Source organism: Mirounga angustirostris, unplaced genomic scaffold (assembly GCF_029215605.1).
Source record: "Mirounga angustirostris isolate CCGP_5_RB_7025 unplaced genomic scaffold, mMirAng1.0.hap1 SCAF_15, whole genome shotgun sequence".
NCBI lineage: Eukaryota > Metazoa > Chordata > Mammalia > Carnivora > Phocidae > Mirounga > Mirounga angustirostris.
Window position 1 is genome coordinate 81,855,862 of NW_026991723.1, and position 13,011 is coordinate 81,868,872.

Here is a 13,011-nt window from a genome sequence, read left to right on the forward strand (position 1 = left end):
CAACATAGTGATTCAACACTTTCAAACAACACTTGGTGCTTATCACAACAAGTGGACTACTTAGTCCCCATCAACTATTTGACCCATCCCCCTAACCACCTCCCCTCTGGAAAAGATCAGTATATTCCCTACAGTTAAGAGTCTGTTACTTCGTTTGCCTCTTTTTTTCCCTTTGCTTGTTTGTTTTGCTTCTTAAATTCCACATATGAGTGAAATCAGGTGATATTTGTCTCTCTCTGACTACTCTCTAGCTTCATCCTTGTTTTTGCAAATGGCAAGATTTCATTCTTGTTTATGGCTGAGTAATATACCACTGTGTGTGTGTGTGTGTGTGTGTGTATGTACAACATCTTCTTTATCCATTCATCAGTGGACAGATACTTGGGCTGCATCCATAATTTGGATTTTGTAGATAATGCTGCTATAAACATTAGGGTGTATGTACCCTTTGGTTTAGCGTTTTTGTATCCTTTGGGTAAATATATAGTAGTACAATTGCTATGGAGGTTCTCTAAAAAGTTAAAAATAGAACTCGAAGATTTCTATTGTGAGAGAACATTGTTTTCTGACTTACTTACCTGAGAAAATCAAAGTCCAGAGAGGATAAGTGAACTTCCCAAAGTCACAGAGCAGTTCATTTAGAGTTTGAGGACTTGGCAACAGACGAAGGTGTTTCCCACAGTGAATACTTCATCTGGGAATACTGGTGTTCCCAGATGTCTCTGCAACTTCCAGCAGGGAGCTCTGGGTATTGCTCCAGAAACTGCAGGTAGATAGCTTCTTTTTTTCTGGGTTTCTAGTCAGTTTGGCTGACTCAGGATCTAGGATGGCCTGCTCTCATTTCTCCATCCTTGGAGTAGATGAGGGTTCCATGTCCCAGGAGTCCCTTATGCCTTAAATATAGAGGAAGATGCTGTCTTTTCATCTGGTCATCAAATATGGTTTCTCTACTCTTGACAAGTGAGAACCCAGAGCAGATGAGTCAAATCTCTACCTTAACGTGAAAAAATGAGACACTCTTTTGGGCCCAACTCAGGACTGAGCGTAAGTCACTGGCCATGCTTTCCCCCTTCCCTGTCAGTCAAGAGAAGCAGAATGGTCCTTTGGAAATTGTTTCAGGAGTCTTGTTTTTGGTATCAGTTGTGGTGCTGAACTTGGACAGATTACAGCAGCTCTTTGAGATTCTGTTTACTCATTCATAAAATTGAGTTGTATAAGATGGCTTAATATCCATTAGTCCTTAAAGGGTGGAGTGGCAGGGTAGCTTTGATCCAGAGGACTATTTCACTGGGTTATGAATTTAACCCTCTAGTACCTGAAACTACATTCCTGAAACCTCTATATATTCCTGAAAGGGACTTGACATGTGGATGGAGCATGTCAGGTCAGACTGACTGTTTTCAAATATGGAAAAGCAAGAGATTTGGGGGAACATTCCTCAACACTCAGAAGGGGCACCTAAGGAACGGATTCAGACCTATGAGAAGATATGTTCCTATTAAATCTGAATTCCAAGCATCAATTTTCTCTGCATTTTTAAATTAAAACCCAACAATATTTAATTCAAATGTAAAATATAAACCACACATTCAGTGCTTGTGAAGATACGCAACCAATTAGACTTACTAATTCAACATTCACAATACTTTTTAAATTTTTCACAATTTTGAATACCCTCAATGTATTAGAATGCATGCTAAAAAAAAAAAAGAATGCATGTCAGGCAACCTAAGATCTTCACACACCTTTTCCATTAACTGTAATTTACTTATAGTGTAAAAGGCAATGCTGGTAGCTAAATGATAACATCATACAATTTCATCATAGCTTAAGAAGCCATTTTACTGCCCATGCATCCACTATCTTATTCAACAGTACATACGAAGTACATACACAAGAAGAAACAAAATGAAGAAAAATGAGTCCCTGGCACTGAGGGACACACCATCTAATAGGGATGAGCAACTAATTATAAGGCAGTATGTCAAGTGTTCCAGCAAGACCAGAATACAGGGTTGTGGGAGCACAGAGGGTAAAGCAATGAATTCCAAAAGGAGAATGTAAAGTACTGTCCAATGTTGACACCCGAGCTCTTGCCAGGTGGAGAGGGGGAGGAAATATCTAGGAAGATGAAAGAGCTAACTACCAAAGTCACGCAGGCAGGATGCGTGAGCTGACGACCGTGAGCAGTTTCATAGGTGAGACGGGGCGGGGGAGGTGGGGGGAGCATGACGGGGAAGTGTCACTGGACAGAAAGATGGAGACAGACTCAAGAAGGGCTAATTATGTCATGATAAGAAAGAGCCTGGACATTTTTCTGATGGTTAGAAGGAGACCCACAACAGCCTATGACATCATTTACCCTTCTTCACAGAGGGGGAAACTAAAGTTTGAGAGGTTAAATGAATTATTCGAAGCCATATTACAATGTTTGATAGAGAAGGTGAGTCAAAATTTTCTGAGTACAAACTAAATTTTTCCCTTTACGCTATGTAACCTAAATACTCTCCTTGGAGACAAATAAATGAGTCTCATGTAGCGGTTTTAAGTATATAGATATAGTGGGGATTCAATTTTGAGAAGTATAGGAAATGCCCCAGGCGGCTCTGACACCCTCCCACAGCTTGGACCACTAACCATAGTGTTAGACCATCTGTCATAATAAAGTGGAGACCAAAGGACCTATCATTTTCCCAAAAGTCAATTGTTTTAGGTTGTATTAGTTTATTTGCCCAGAATATCAGAAGAATTCTGAGAATATTAATTTGTTTTTGTAAATTTTTCCTTTGGAATCAATGGAACTGTTGATGGGCTGTACACTTCTAGTAAATAATTCGATTCCTGAAGGTTAATTACCTTTGAGCAAGAAAAGCAAAAAGTGGAATAAATGTTCCTTTGTTTCTAATTCTGACTGTAAAGGTGACATGATTAAATGAAAACAATGAATTATATCACTGTACTTCCTGCTATTTGCTAAGCTCTTGAGTCTGGACTTGGTTGCAGTTGGTGGTAAAAGAGGTAGAGATACCAGAAAGAAAAGAGTCTGAGCCTCTCAGAGTAATAATCATGGTCTGAGGCCATTAGCTTTGCCAAGTATAGAAACTGGATCTTATCCAAGCATTGGGTTAAACTGAAATGGACTGACTCACATCAATCACACTCACAAGAGACAGATGCATGAGCCAAGAGCATCAATATCTTCACTTGCCGGGGCGCCTAGGTGGCTCAGTCGTTAAGCATCTGCCAAAGGCCTATTTGCAGGGTCATGATCCCAGGGTCCTGGGATCGAGCCCCGCATCAGGCTCCCTGCTCAGCGGGAAGCCTGCTTCTCCCTCTCCCTCTGCCGCTCCCCCTGCTTGTGTTCCCTCTCTCGCTGTGTCTCTCTCTGTCAAATAAAATCTTTAAAAAAAAAAATCTTCACTTGCCATGAGAACTGTACCTGCCAAATTGGGTATTTACATTCTCTAAGGCAAAAGATGTGTGAATTAATTTGGCTGTGATCATCATTTTACAATGTATATGTATATTAAAACATCACACTGTATACCTTGCATATATACAGTTTTATCTGTTAATTTTATCTTGATAAAGTTGGAATGAATGAAAAAATGAATTTATTTATTTTTAAAGATTTTTTTAAACTTAATAATTTGAGAGAGAGAGAGAGGGAGCATGAATGGGGTGGAGGGGCAGAGAGAGAGGGAGAGAGAGAATCTTGAGCAGGCTCCACACCCAGCGGGAGCCGGACATGGGGCTGGATCCCATGACCCTGAGATCATGACCTGAGTGGAAGTTGAGTCGGAGGCTTAACTGACTGAGCCACCCAGGTGCCCCAAAGAGCTGGGAACTTTAAAAAAGGGACTAAATGGAGTAATTTAATTTTAACAAAAATGGAATTATAAATACATATGTTGTTCTGAATTTTTACCTTAAAAAATCTTAAATTGGTTACATAATTATTTATAATTATTATATATAGTGTTAATTATTTTCATTTCATTTTAATTAATTGTTAAATATAAGTAAAACATTATTTACTTAATTATATTATTCTTCAATGAAAAAAGCTGACGGGATCTGTGCGATCAGAGCACACTTGTTTTTTCACCAGGTACCGCCATGTGTCATGGGGACAGCTGGAGTAGTTTGAAGGAGCCTTGGATAGCTGGTCAGGTGCTGACACCAATCTATAACTTTACAAGAGTTTGATCCAAATGGTCTTTTTTAACACACACAATTATAAATTTGAGCTTTGCCAAAACAAAATTGTCTAAACCACATGAGGTTTCTAATAGGAATATGATATACACAGCATTATTTTACTTTTTTGCTACTTATAATAAAAATTTGTTTCATACAGAATTCCAGACATGGACAGAAGAAATCAGACCAGCATCTATGAATTTCTTCTCACTGGCTTCTCTGAGCGGCCAGAGAAGCAGCCTCTCCTGTTTGGGCTTTTTCTGGGCATGTACCTGGTCACCATCGTGGGGAATCTGCTCATCATCCTGGCCATTGCCTCTGACCCACACCTCCACACCCCCATGTACCTCTTCCTAGCCAACCTGTCCTTTTCTGACATTGGTTTTATCTCCACAATAATTCCCAAGCTGCTAGATAATATTGGCTCAGGAAGTAAATTGATTTCTTATGGTGGGTGTCTGACACAGCTTTATTTCTTTGGCCTATTTGCAGATCTGGACAACTTTCTCCTGGCTGTGATGGCACTTGACCGCTATGTGGCCATCAGCCACCCCCTCCATTATGCCATGACCATGAACTCCCAACGGTGTATCCTGTTGGTGACTGGGTCTTGGGTGGTCACTACCTTCCATGCCCTAGTGCATACCCTCCTGGTGATGAGGCTTTCTTTCTGTGGCCCCAATATCATCCCCCATTTCTTCTGTGATCTGGTTCCACTCCTGAATCTGGCCTGCTCCAGTACTTATGTCAATGAGCTGGTGCTCATCCTTGTGGCAGGAACATTGCTAATTGGACCCTTCACCTGCATCCTTACATCTTACTTTTATATTGCTTTGGCTATTCTAAGAATCAGTTCCACAAAGGGTAAGCAAAGGGCCTTTACCAACTGCACCTCCCACCTCTCTGTGGTCTCTCTGTTTTATAGCACTGCTATCGGGGTCTATTTATGTCCTCCGTCAACCTCCTCAGGTGGAAAAGACAGAGTCTTCTCAGTAATGTACACAGTGGTCACCCCTATGCTGAATCCCTTCATCTACAGCCTAAGAAACAGGGATATGAAGGGGGCTCTGGGAAAACTACTCAGAAGAAAAACACTCTAACATTCTTTCGTAGGACCTTACAGTCCTGACTCCAGGACTCAGAGCTGGGAGTTGAAATTGGCCTCCTGAGAGCCTAACCACTGGAGCTTCCCTGCACTAGAGACTTCTTTTTTCTTAGGTTTATATTTCAAAGTACAGATTGACATCTAAGGATAGATGTCAGTGATAACAGTAATAACAGTGATAACAGTAACCTCAGATCATCTCTGTGAAATGCCCACGCTCTGAGTAGTTTACTACCTACTCTCAAAATGGCTCTTGTTATTTTTACTGGTCTCTAAGCAAAGCCTGTGGGGGGTGGGGGGCTTGTATACATATAAAATGAAAATGAAGGTCCAAATTTTTGTTTAGGTCAAGTTATAACTGAACTATGGAAGATGTCCTTGGCCCAAGAATATAGGATCCATTATGTCTGGTAGCAATAAATACAAAAGAAGTAACCTGACACTTTATATTTAAACAGGCAGTGTTCTATTGAAACATCAGAATGAGGCGTTAGTTTAAGCCCTGGGTTCTAGGGTGGACTTTGTCAGAAATGAACTGGGTGACAGTGGATAATCACTTGATTGTCTCTGAGCCTTGGTTTCCTGAAACATTTATAAAATAAAGTGATTGAATTATGTTAGTCTAACACCCTACATGCATATACCCCAGTTCCAATAATATTTAGTGTTACAGTGACAAGAACTAAAGACTTGAAATCAGAAGTTACAAATCAGAACCAAAAGCCCTCCACTCTCACACTATGTAATTTGGGGAACATTCTTCCATTTTGAGGTCTGGTTTCTTTATCTGTAAAACGGGAAAAACAACTACATAATAAGAGTAATGAATAATAAATAATATATAAGCTTACTTGGGTCACAGTTAGTGCTCCACAAATGTTTATGGAATCTAAATCTTCGGTTCTGTTATTTATCTTAATTTTAGGACTTCCCTCTCTCTGTTGGGACAACCCTCAATCACTCCCTCTCTGGAAGCCCTGTTTCCAGTCTTCTTGTCATTTATGAAGGCTCTTCTAGGTGATTGCTCTCTCTGGTAAATATTTTGGAGGTCTCTGAATATGGAGGTAGAAACCATGTTAAGGAGAATTCTTTTTTTTTTTTTTATTTGAGAGAGAGAGAATGAGAGACAGAGAGCATGAGAGGGAGGAGGGTCAGAGGGAGAAGCAGACTCCCCACCGAGCAGGGAGCCCGATGCGGGACTCGATCCAGGGACTCCAGGATCATGACCTGAGCCGAAAGCAGCCGCTCAACCAACTGAGCCACCCAGGTGCCCCGTTAAGGAGAATTCTTCCAGTGATTATTTAATTCCTCCATATTTGCTCCACGTGGGTCACCAAAGGTTGATTTAATATAGGTGGAAGAGTGTGCTAGTGTTGGGAAGAATATTTCTTCACTCAGCTTGACTTGTACCTCAAAGTGGAGGAGATTCAATTCGTGTAATAACTGCCCTAGTCTGTTCCCTTACTCACTCTGCCCCAGAAAAGAAATTTGGGCACACTCAGCCCAGACCATCCCTGTTTCTTATTGAGGACCAGCCTGTTCACAGGGAGCATATGCTCTGCTATATACCTCCAAGGGCAAATCGGCCACTCATACACACCTGGGAACCCTCCCTATTCCAGCAGTAGTTGCTTCTGGGGTCAGTCAGAAAAACATTTAGGTTCTCACCTCAAGTCATGTCTCCAACCTAGATATCATCAGGAGTAAAGTAGCAATTTGGCCCCCATCTTTTGTTTGCCCTTGTCTTACTCAGTAGTTGATTTAGAACCCAACTGGGAAAGCAGGTGTTGTTTATTGAGATCCCTCAAACACCCCCAACAATCTGAAAAATCATAGCCCCAGCACATATCTAGAGTCTGGGAGAATCCAGAGTAAGTTATTTAACATCTCTGAGTCTCCTGGTACGTAATAATGAGGTAACAATATGTTTTTATAACTTTGAAAAAACAGTAAATAACTGAACAGCTGTAACTGAAGTGCTTATCATGATCCCTGACATGTAGGAGGGACCCAAAAAATAACTGTTCATCTTGTTGTACAGCTGCTGTTTTCATAGCAGCTCTTCTCGTTGTTGTAGGTCTTGTGAGCCTGACCCCTCCCTGCTGAGTAATCGGGCAGCCGATTGAATCATATGCTTTTTAAAGGTTGTAGTTCTTCACATTTACTAAAAAGAAGACATATAGAATTTGGCAGGCATATTTTAGGCCATTTCATTGCCAAATGGCATCCACCATGAAATGAGAGATTTGACGTGTCCTGGCCCAGTGCCCATGTCCCCCCCAGAGGGGGACCTTTACAAGGTGTTTTTAAGCCATAATATTGGAATCTATTTGGGTTCACTTAGAAACAGGTCCTGAGACAAGAGTTTGAATACAAGCAGTTCCTTTGGGAGGCGATCCTAGGAAACACCAGGAGGGAGTGGGGAACCAAGACAGAAAAGGGAAGGTAGGCAATAAAGGGACACTACCACGTGAGTTACCATTGTGCATAACTAGCCCTTACTATTGCTGGGGAACTCTGGAACCAGTGCAGAACAGATACCTCTAAGTTATCCTACCCGAGGGATCTAAGTTATCCCACCCAACTCCCACAGCTGAGACTGCAGGCTGCTCCTAGGGAGCATTAATTCCTCAGCACTTCTTCTCTGCTATGCATGTCTACCTGGAACTCATGGGACTCCCGGGGACACCTCTGGCTGCCAGAAATAGCTCTCAGACGTAGACGGATATGCTGCTATCTGAAAGTATGTGGGGGAAAGTCACATACTTCCTGTCAGTATCATGACAATGATAAGACTTGAGGGTACATGGATGAGGTAACAACAGTGTCTACTACTGTTTACCCCTTGCACCGCTCAGACCCTCTCGCACCCTACGTTAAGTTCACTACACCCTGTCACTGCTCCTTTAAAGTGGTGACTGAGTGCCATTTTTCTTTTAAAAAAAGATAATAGAAGGGTTAGTAGGACAAGCTGTAGTCCCCACTGCTACAGTTTGCCTCAAGATTGTAGTTAAAATGTCATCTCCTCCACCAGATCTCCCTTCTACTTGTTCTGTGCTTCTACTGATCTAGGTTGGTTGTCCAATGGTGTCGTTCACGTCTGACTTTAGGTTCTCTGACTCTGCTTTCCATGGCCTTGTTAGCTGTGCTTGGTGCAGTTCTCTGTGGTTGCAGAACATTATTACAATGTTAAAGGTCTTTGTACAATTACTTGACAAAAAAAATCTGTGAATTGGAGTGGATCTAAATTCCAGTAATGCTGGGGGGCCCCCAATTTAAAAAGTTGTTTCTCTTATCTTCCCTGTATAAATTACATCCTCCTAAGCATTTCAAGCAGAGGTCGTGTGGAAAAGACACCCCTGGAAGCCTTAGCTAAGTGTCACAAGCACATGAGCTTTATTACCAATTATGTCATATTGTTTATAGAATTTATCTAACAACAATTCACTCTTAGCGGTGCTCTGATTTCTTCTTCTGTAATATTTATTTTATCACTTTGAAACACTGCACCTGTGCTTTATCATAACTTTGGGTCCTCAGTGAACAATCAGAATCAGGGTTCTCTGCCCACACTACCCATTATAGGTCTAACTCATTACAACCATTCATGAAAGCACCTGCTGGTGTCCCAGTGAATCCCATGAGTTCCAGACATATACCTCCTTGCCCTCATTAATTAGCAGCAATCTTATTTCCTTGTAATAATTTGGATCAACACTGCCATAGTTTGAATGTTTGTGGCTCCCCCAAAATTCCTTCTGCCTAAAATGCTTCTTTTTTTTTCTTTTTTAAATTTTGCTATGTTAGTCACCATACAGTACATCATTAGTTTTTGATGTAGTGTTCCATGATTCATTGTTTGCGAATAACAATAAAACACTTTCTTCTCCTCCTCTTCTCAGATCTCAGCTGAAGCATCATTTCCTCAGGGAGGTTAGGTTAGATCTTTGTGATTCACATTTTCCAAACTCCCTGTGTTTCTCTTTCAATGCACTTATCTCAATGATATTTTAACAAGTAATTGCCTAAGAAACTACTTTACTTATTCTTCCATTCGTTCTACAAATAGGTACTAAGTTCCTATTAGGTGCCTGACACTCGATACTGGGGCTACCATGAAGAACAAAATACACCTTGCCCCTGACTTCATGGAGCTTGTAGTCTAGTGTATAACATCTCTTATGCTTTATTTTAAGTTCTATGAAAGGAGGAGCTCTGTCTTATCCACTACCATATCCCAGAAGATCTAGCTAAATAAAAGAATAAAGAAATCAATATAGAAATTAATGAATAAGTGAGTGAGTTTTATTTGGAATATTTATTTAAATTTTTTTGAAATTTTTAAAAATGTATTTTAATTTCTAATTTTTGTTTTTATGGTTTGATGATTTCTCCCAAGGCAAACCCTACGCATCTACCACCTGTTTAGGAAATAGATCATTGCCAGCTTCCCAGAACCTGCCTTTGTGCCTCTGTCAAATTGCAACTCCCCTCTCCCCCATGAAAGTACCATTATTCTATGTTTTATGTTAATCACTTCTTTGATTTCCCTTTTAATTTTACCACATACACATCTGTGCCCAAACAGTATAATTTAATTTTTCCCATTTAAAATTTTTTTACTGTTTGTTTTTTCCAGCTTTACTGAGATACATGGACCTGTAACACTGTGTAAGTTTAAGGTGTAGAACTTGATGGCTCGGTATACATATATACTGTGGAATGACTACCACGGTAAAGTTAGTTTACACATCCATTATCTCATAGTTACTGTGTGTGTGTGTGTGTGTGTGTGTGGTGAGAACATTTAAGATCTACGCTCTTAGCAACTTTAAAATATACAACAGTATTGTTAGCTACACTCACCGTGCTGTACATTACATCCCTAGAACTTACTCATCTTAATAACAGTTGAAGGACATACTTTTGACCAAGCTCTCCCCATTCACCCACTTCCTGCCCCAGCCCCTGGAAACCACCATCTACTCTTGGTTTCTATGAGTTTGGCTTTTTTAGATTCCACATATAAACGAGATCATATAGTATTTGTGTTCTCTATCTGACTTTGTTCACTCAGCATAATAGTCTCAAGCTTCATCCATGTTATCACAAATGGAAGGATTTCCTTCTTTTGTATGGCTGAGTAATATTCCATTGGGTGTCTATCACATTTTTTTACCCATTCATCTGTCAGCAGCACTTAGGTTGTTTGCATATCTTGGCTATGGTGACTAATGCTGCAATGAACGTGGGGGTAGCTCATATGGTCACTGGGAGGACTAAATGACACGAAAGCATCTGAGCACTTTAAACAGAAGGCCTGACTCATAGTAAACACTCAACTTATGTAACCTATTTTGATTGCCAACTACGTGCATTCCATGACATCTGTGTCCATGTAAGTTTCAGATGTTTGGGAGCAGACTGACATGAGAGCTGATAAGAATGTTCCATTTCTCTTTCTAGGGAGATGAATGATTTGTGTTCCCAGAATGAAGAGAGCATAAGTAAAAGGGAAAACATCTATTCAAGCTGCATACTGAGAACAGAGAGTTATCAGTCAGATCAAGAAGGAAAACATAACAGAATATTTCTTAAGCACATTATAACCCTTGCAAAGTAATAATAAAAACAGAGCAACCACAGAGAAAAAATGGGGAAGGATTTAGCTGGAAAATTCAAAGAAGGGAAACACTAAAATGGTCAAAAATACAAAAAAATTCCCCCAGCAACTAGGAAAAAAAGTAAAACTGTAATAAAGTATAGTTTCTTTTTCCATCATCAGACTGAGAGATAGAAAAGAGTTTGCAAAAAAAAAGAAAGAAAAGAGTTTGCAAACAGTGCTGTTAGGACGTGTGGAAAAGGACACTCTTATATGCTCTTGGATGCTGTATAAATTGACTCCAGTTTTTTGGAGGATAATCTGGTGGTGCCAACTGAAATTAAAAATGCACATATACTTTCACATAGCATTTCCATTTCTAGAAAAAAATATATATACACAAAGACATCTGTAAAAAGAATATCCATGTAGCATTGCTTTTGTGATAGCCCCCCCAAAAAGGAGATACATGGCCTGAGGAAGGAATCTCTATAACTTGTAGAACATCCGATAATCATTACTTTTAAAATAACGAGGTAGGTCTGATTGTGCCGTAGGAGATCTGTGATATATGGATGAGAGAAACAAAGAAAGCTCCAGAACAAATGACTCCATTTTTTTTTGTAAAAACAAAATTATACATATACATATATGCATAGAAAAGTGTCTGGGTAAGTACATGTCAAAACATTAACAGCAATTACTCCTGGAGAGGAATGGGGAAGGTGGGAAACAGACTCTCACTTTTCACTTGATACATGTTTCACTGCTAAGTATTTTTAAATAAGGGTGTATAACTTAAGTGAAATGTAAAAATAAGAGGCGAATCTTCAAGGACCTCTCAGAGTCAAATTTTGGAGTCCATGTCAGAGAATCCATGTCCAGGCCGATCTCCCAGGTCCTGACCAGTCCCGGGATCACCTGCCAAGCCACAGGCAGTCACTAATGTTAATACTGGAAGCTCTGCCTCTTGGGCCCCACCCCCCAGGGACAGCCTCAGATTTGGACAATGACACGCTTGGGGCTCTGTGCTAGTAAGAACCATGGAATCATGCAGAAGCATGGGATAAAATCTCCCAGTGCCTTTCCCAGGCATGCCTTCCTGCCCCTGACCAGCAGAAGCCCCACACCCCCTCCCCCCATGAGGCTGGCTGCCCTTTCCCTTGAACTCCTTCCTGATGCCTTCCTTTCTGCGATGCTGGGCCACTTCCTCTGTCCTCCCAGAGTGGTTGGCTCTATGCTACTGTTAAAAGAAGACACGATGACACATGCTGCCTGAGGGAGGAAGTACCCAGCCCAGCCCGTTCCAGTCCAGTTGGAGGCCCACAATAAGGTGAGTCTCTGCACTCAGGGCTTCACAAGCACACTGCAGTTGCTGAGCCAGTCAGGTAATTCCCCCGCAAGAATTGCTCTCTGCAATTTCCGGAGGGATAACCATCTTTCTCAAATTGGATCCTTTGCACAGTATTGTGCATTTTGTGAAGTTTGTCTTTGACTCCCTAAGTTTTCTTCTTTTTTTTTTTTTCTTTTCTTTCCCTTCGTAGTGCCTCTTCCTTATGCCACCCTCAGACATGCTATGTCTTCATGGACTCTCCCCTCCCTTTATTAAAACCTAGCCACACACACACGCACACACAAAACCAAAAACCAAAAACAAACAAACTGAATGATTTAAACAGTCAAGAGTGTTTCCTTTCAGGGAAATTTTCCTGAGTCAAAGAGAAAATATCTGATGGAATCCCAGAAAGCTTCAATCACTTGGGGAGGTATCATGGGTAATCAGGATTGGATGATTCTAAAATGAACCCCTGGACATAGTTGTCAACTTCATCTTTCTTAAAAACTGACCCAGACTTTTCTTTCCACTTCTAGGAATTAGTGATCAAACTGAGAAACCCAGAGAATAGACTAAGTCGTGTTATCCAAGTGCCTCTTCTATTTATCAAGGTCATTTTGGAAAGAGAGGCAACTCTGTTATCAGGGAAGTCTGTGGCTCTGACTGCCAGGAGTTGTGGGGACCTATTCTGTGATAGGGAAGCCAAGTTCCTACAGGAATTTAAAACAAACAACCCTGCACTGTTTCACAGACTTGTTACAGGGC

General features: G+C 40.7%; 2 protein-coding genes across 2 annotated transcripts in view; one reads left to right on the plus strand and one right to left on the minus strand.

The window, feature by feature from the left end:
* LOC123849976 (olfactory receptor 1L8-like) overlaps positions 1 to 13,011 on the minus strand; it is a 254,310-nt gene that overhangs the window by 102,129 nt on the left and 139,170 nt on the right. The window lies entirely within an intron of this gene.
* Positions 4,371 to 5,303, plus strand: LOC135362665 (olfactory receptor 1f45-like). The gene has a single exon (XM_064579154.1). It carries the CDS (start codon positions 4,371 to 4,373, stop codon positions 5,301 to 5,303), a length of 933 nt encoding a protein of 310 aa, XP_064435224.1.

Coding starts and splice junctions, on each gene's coding strand:
- LOC135362665 (XM_064579154.1), top strand. CDS start 4,371: ATGGACAGAAGAAATCAGACCAGCATCTATGAATTTCTTCTCACTGGC.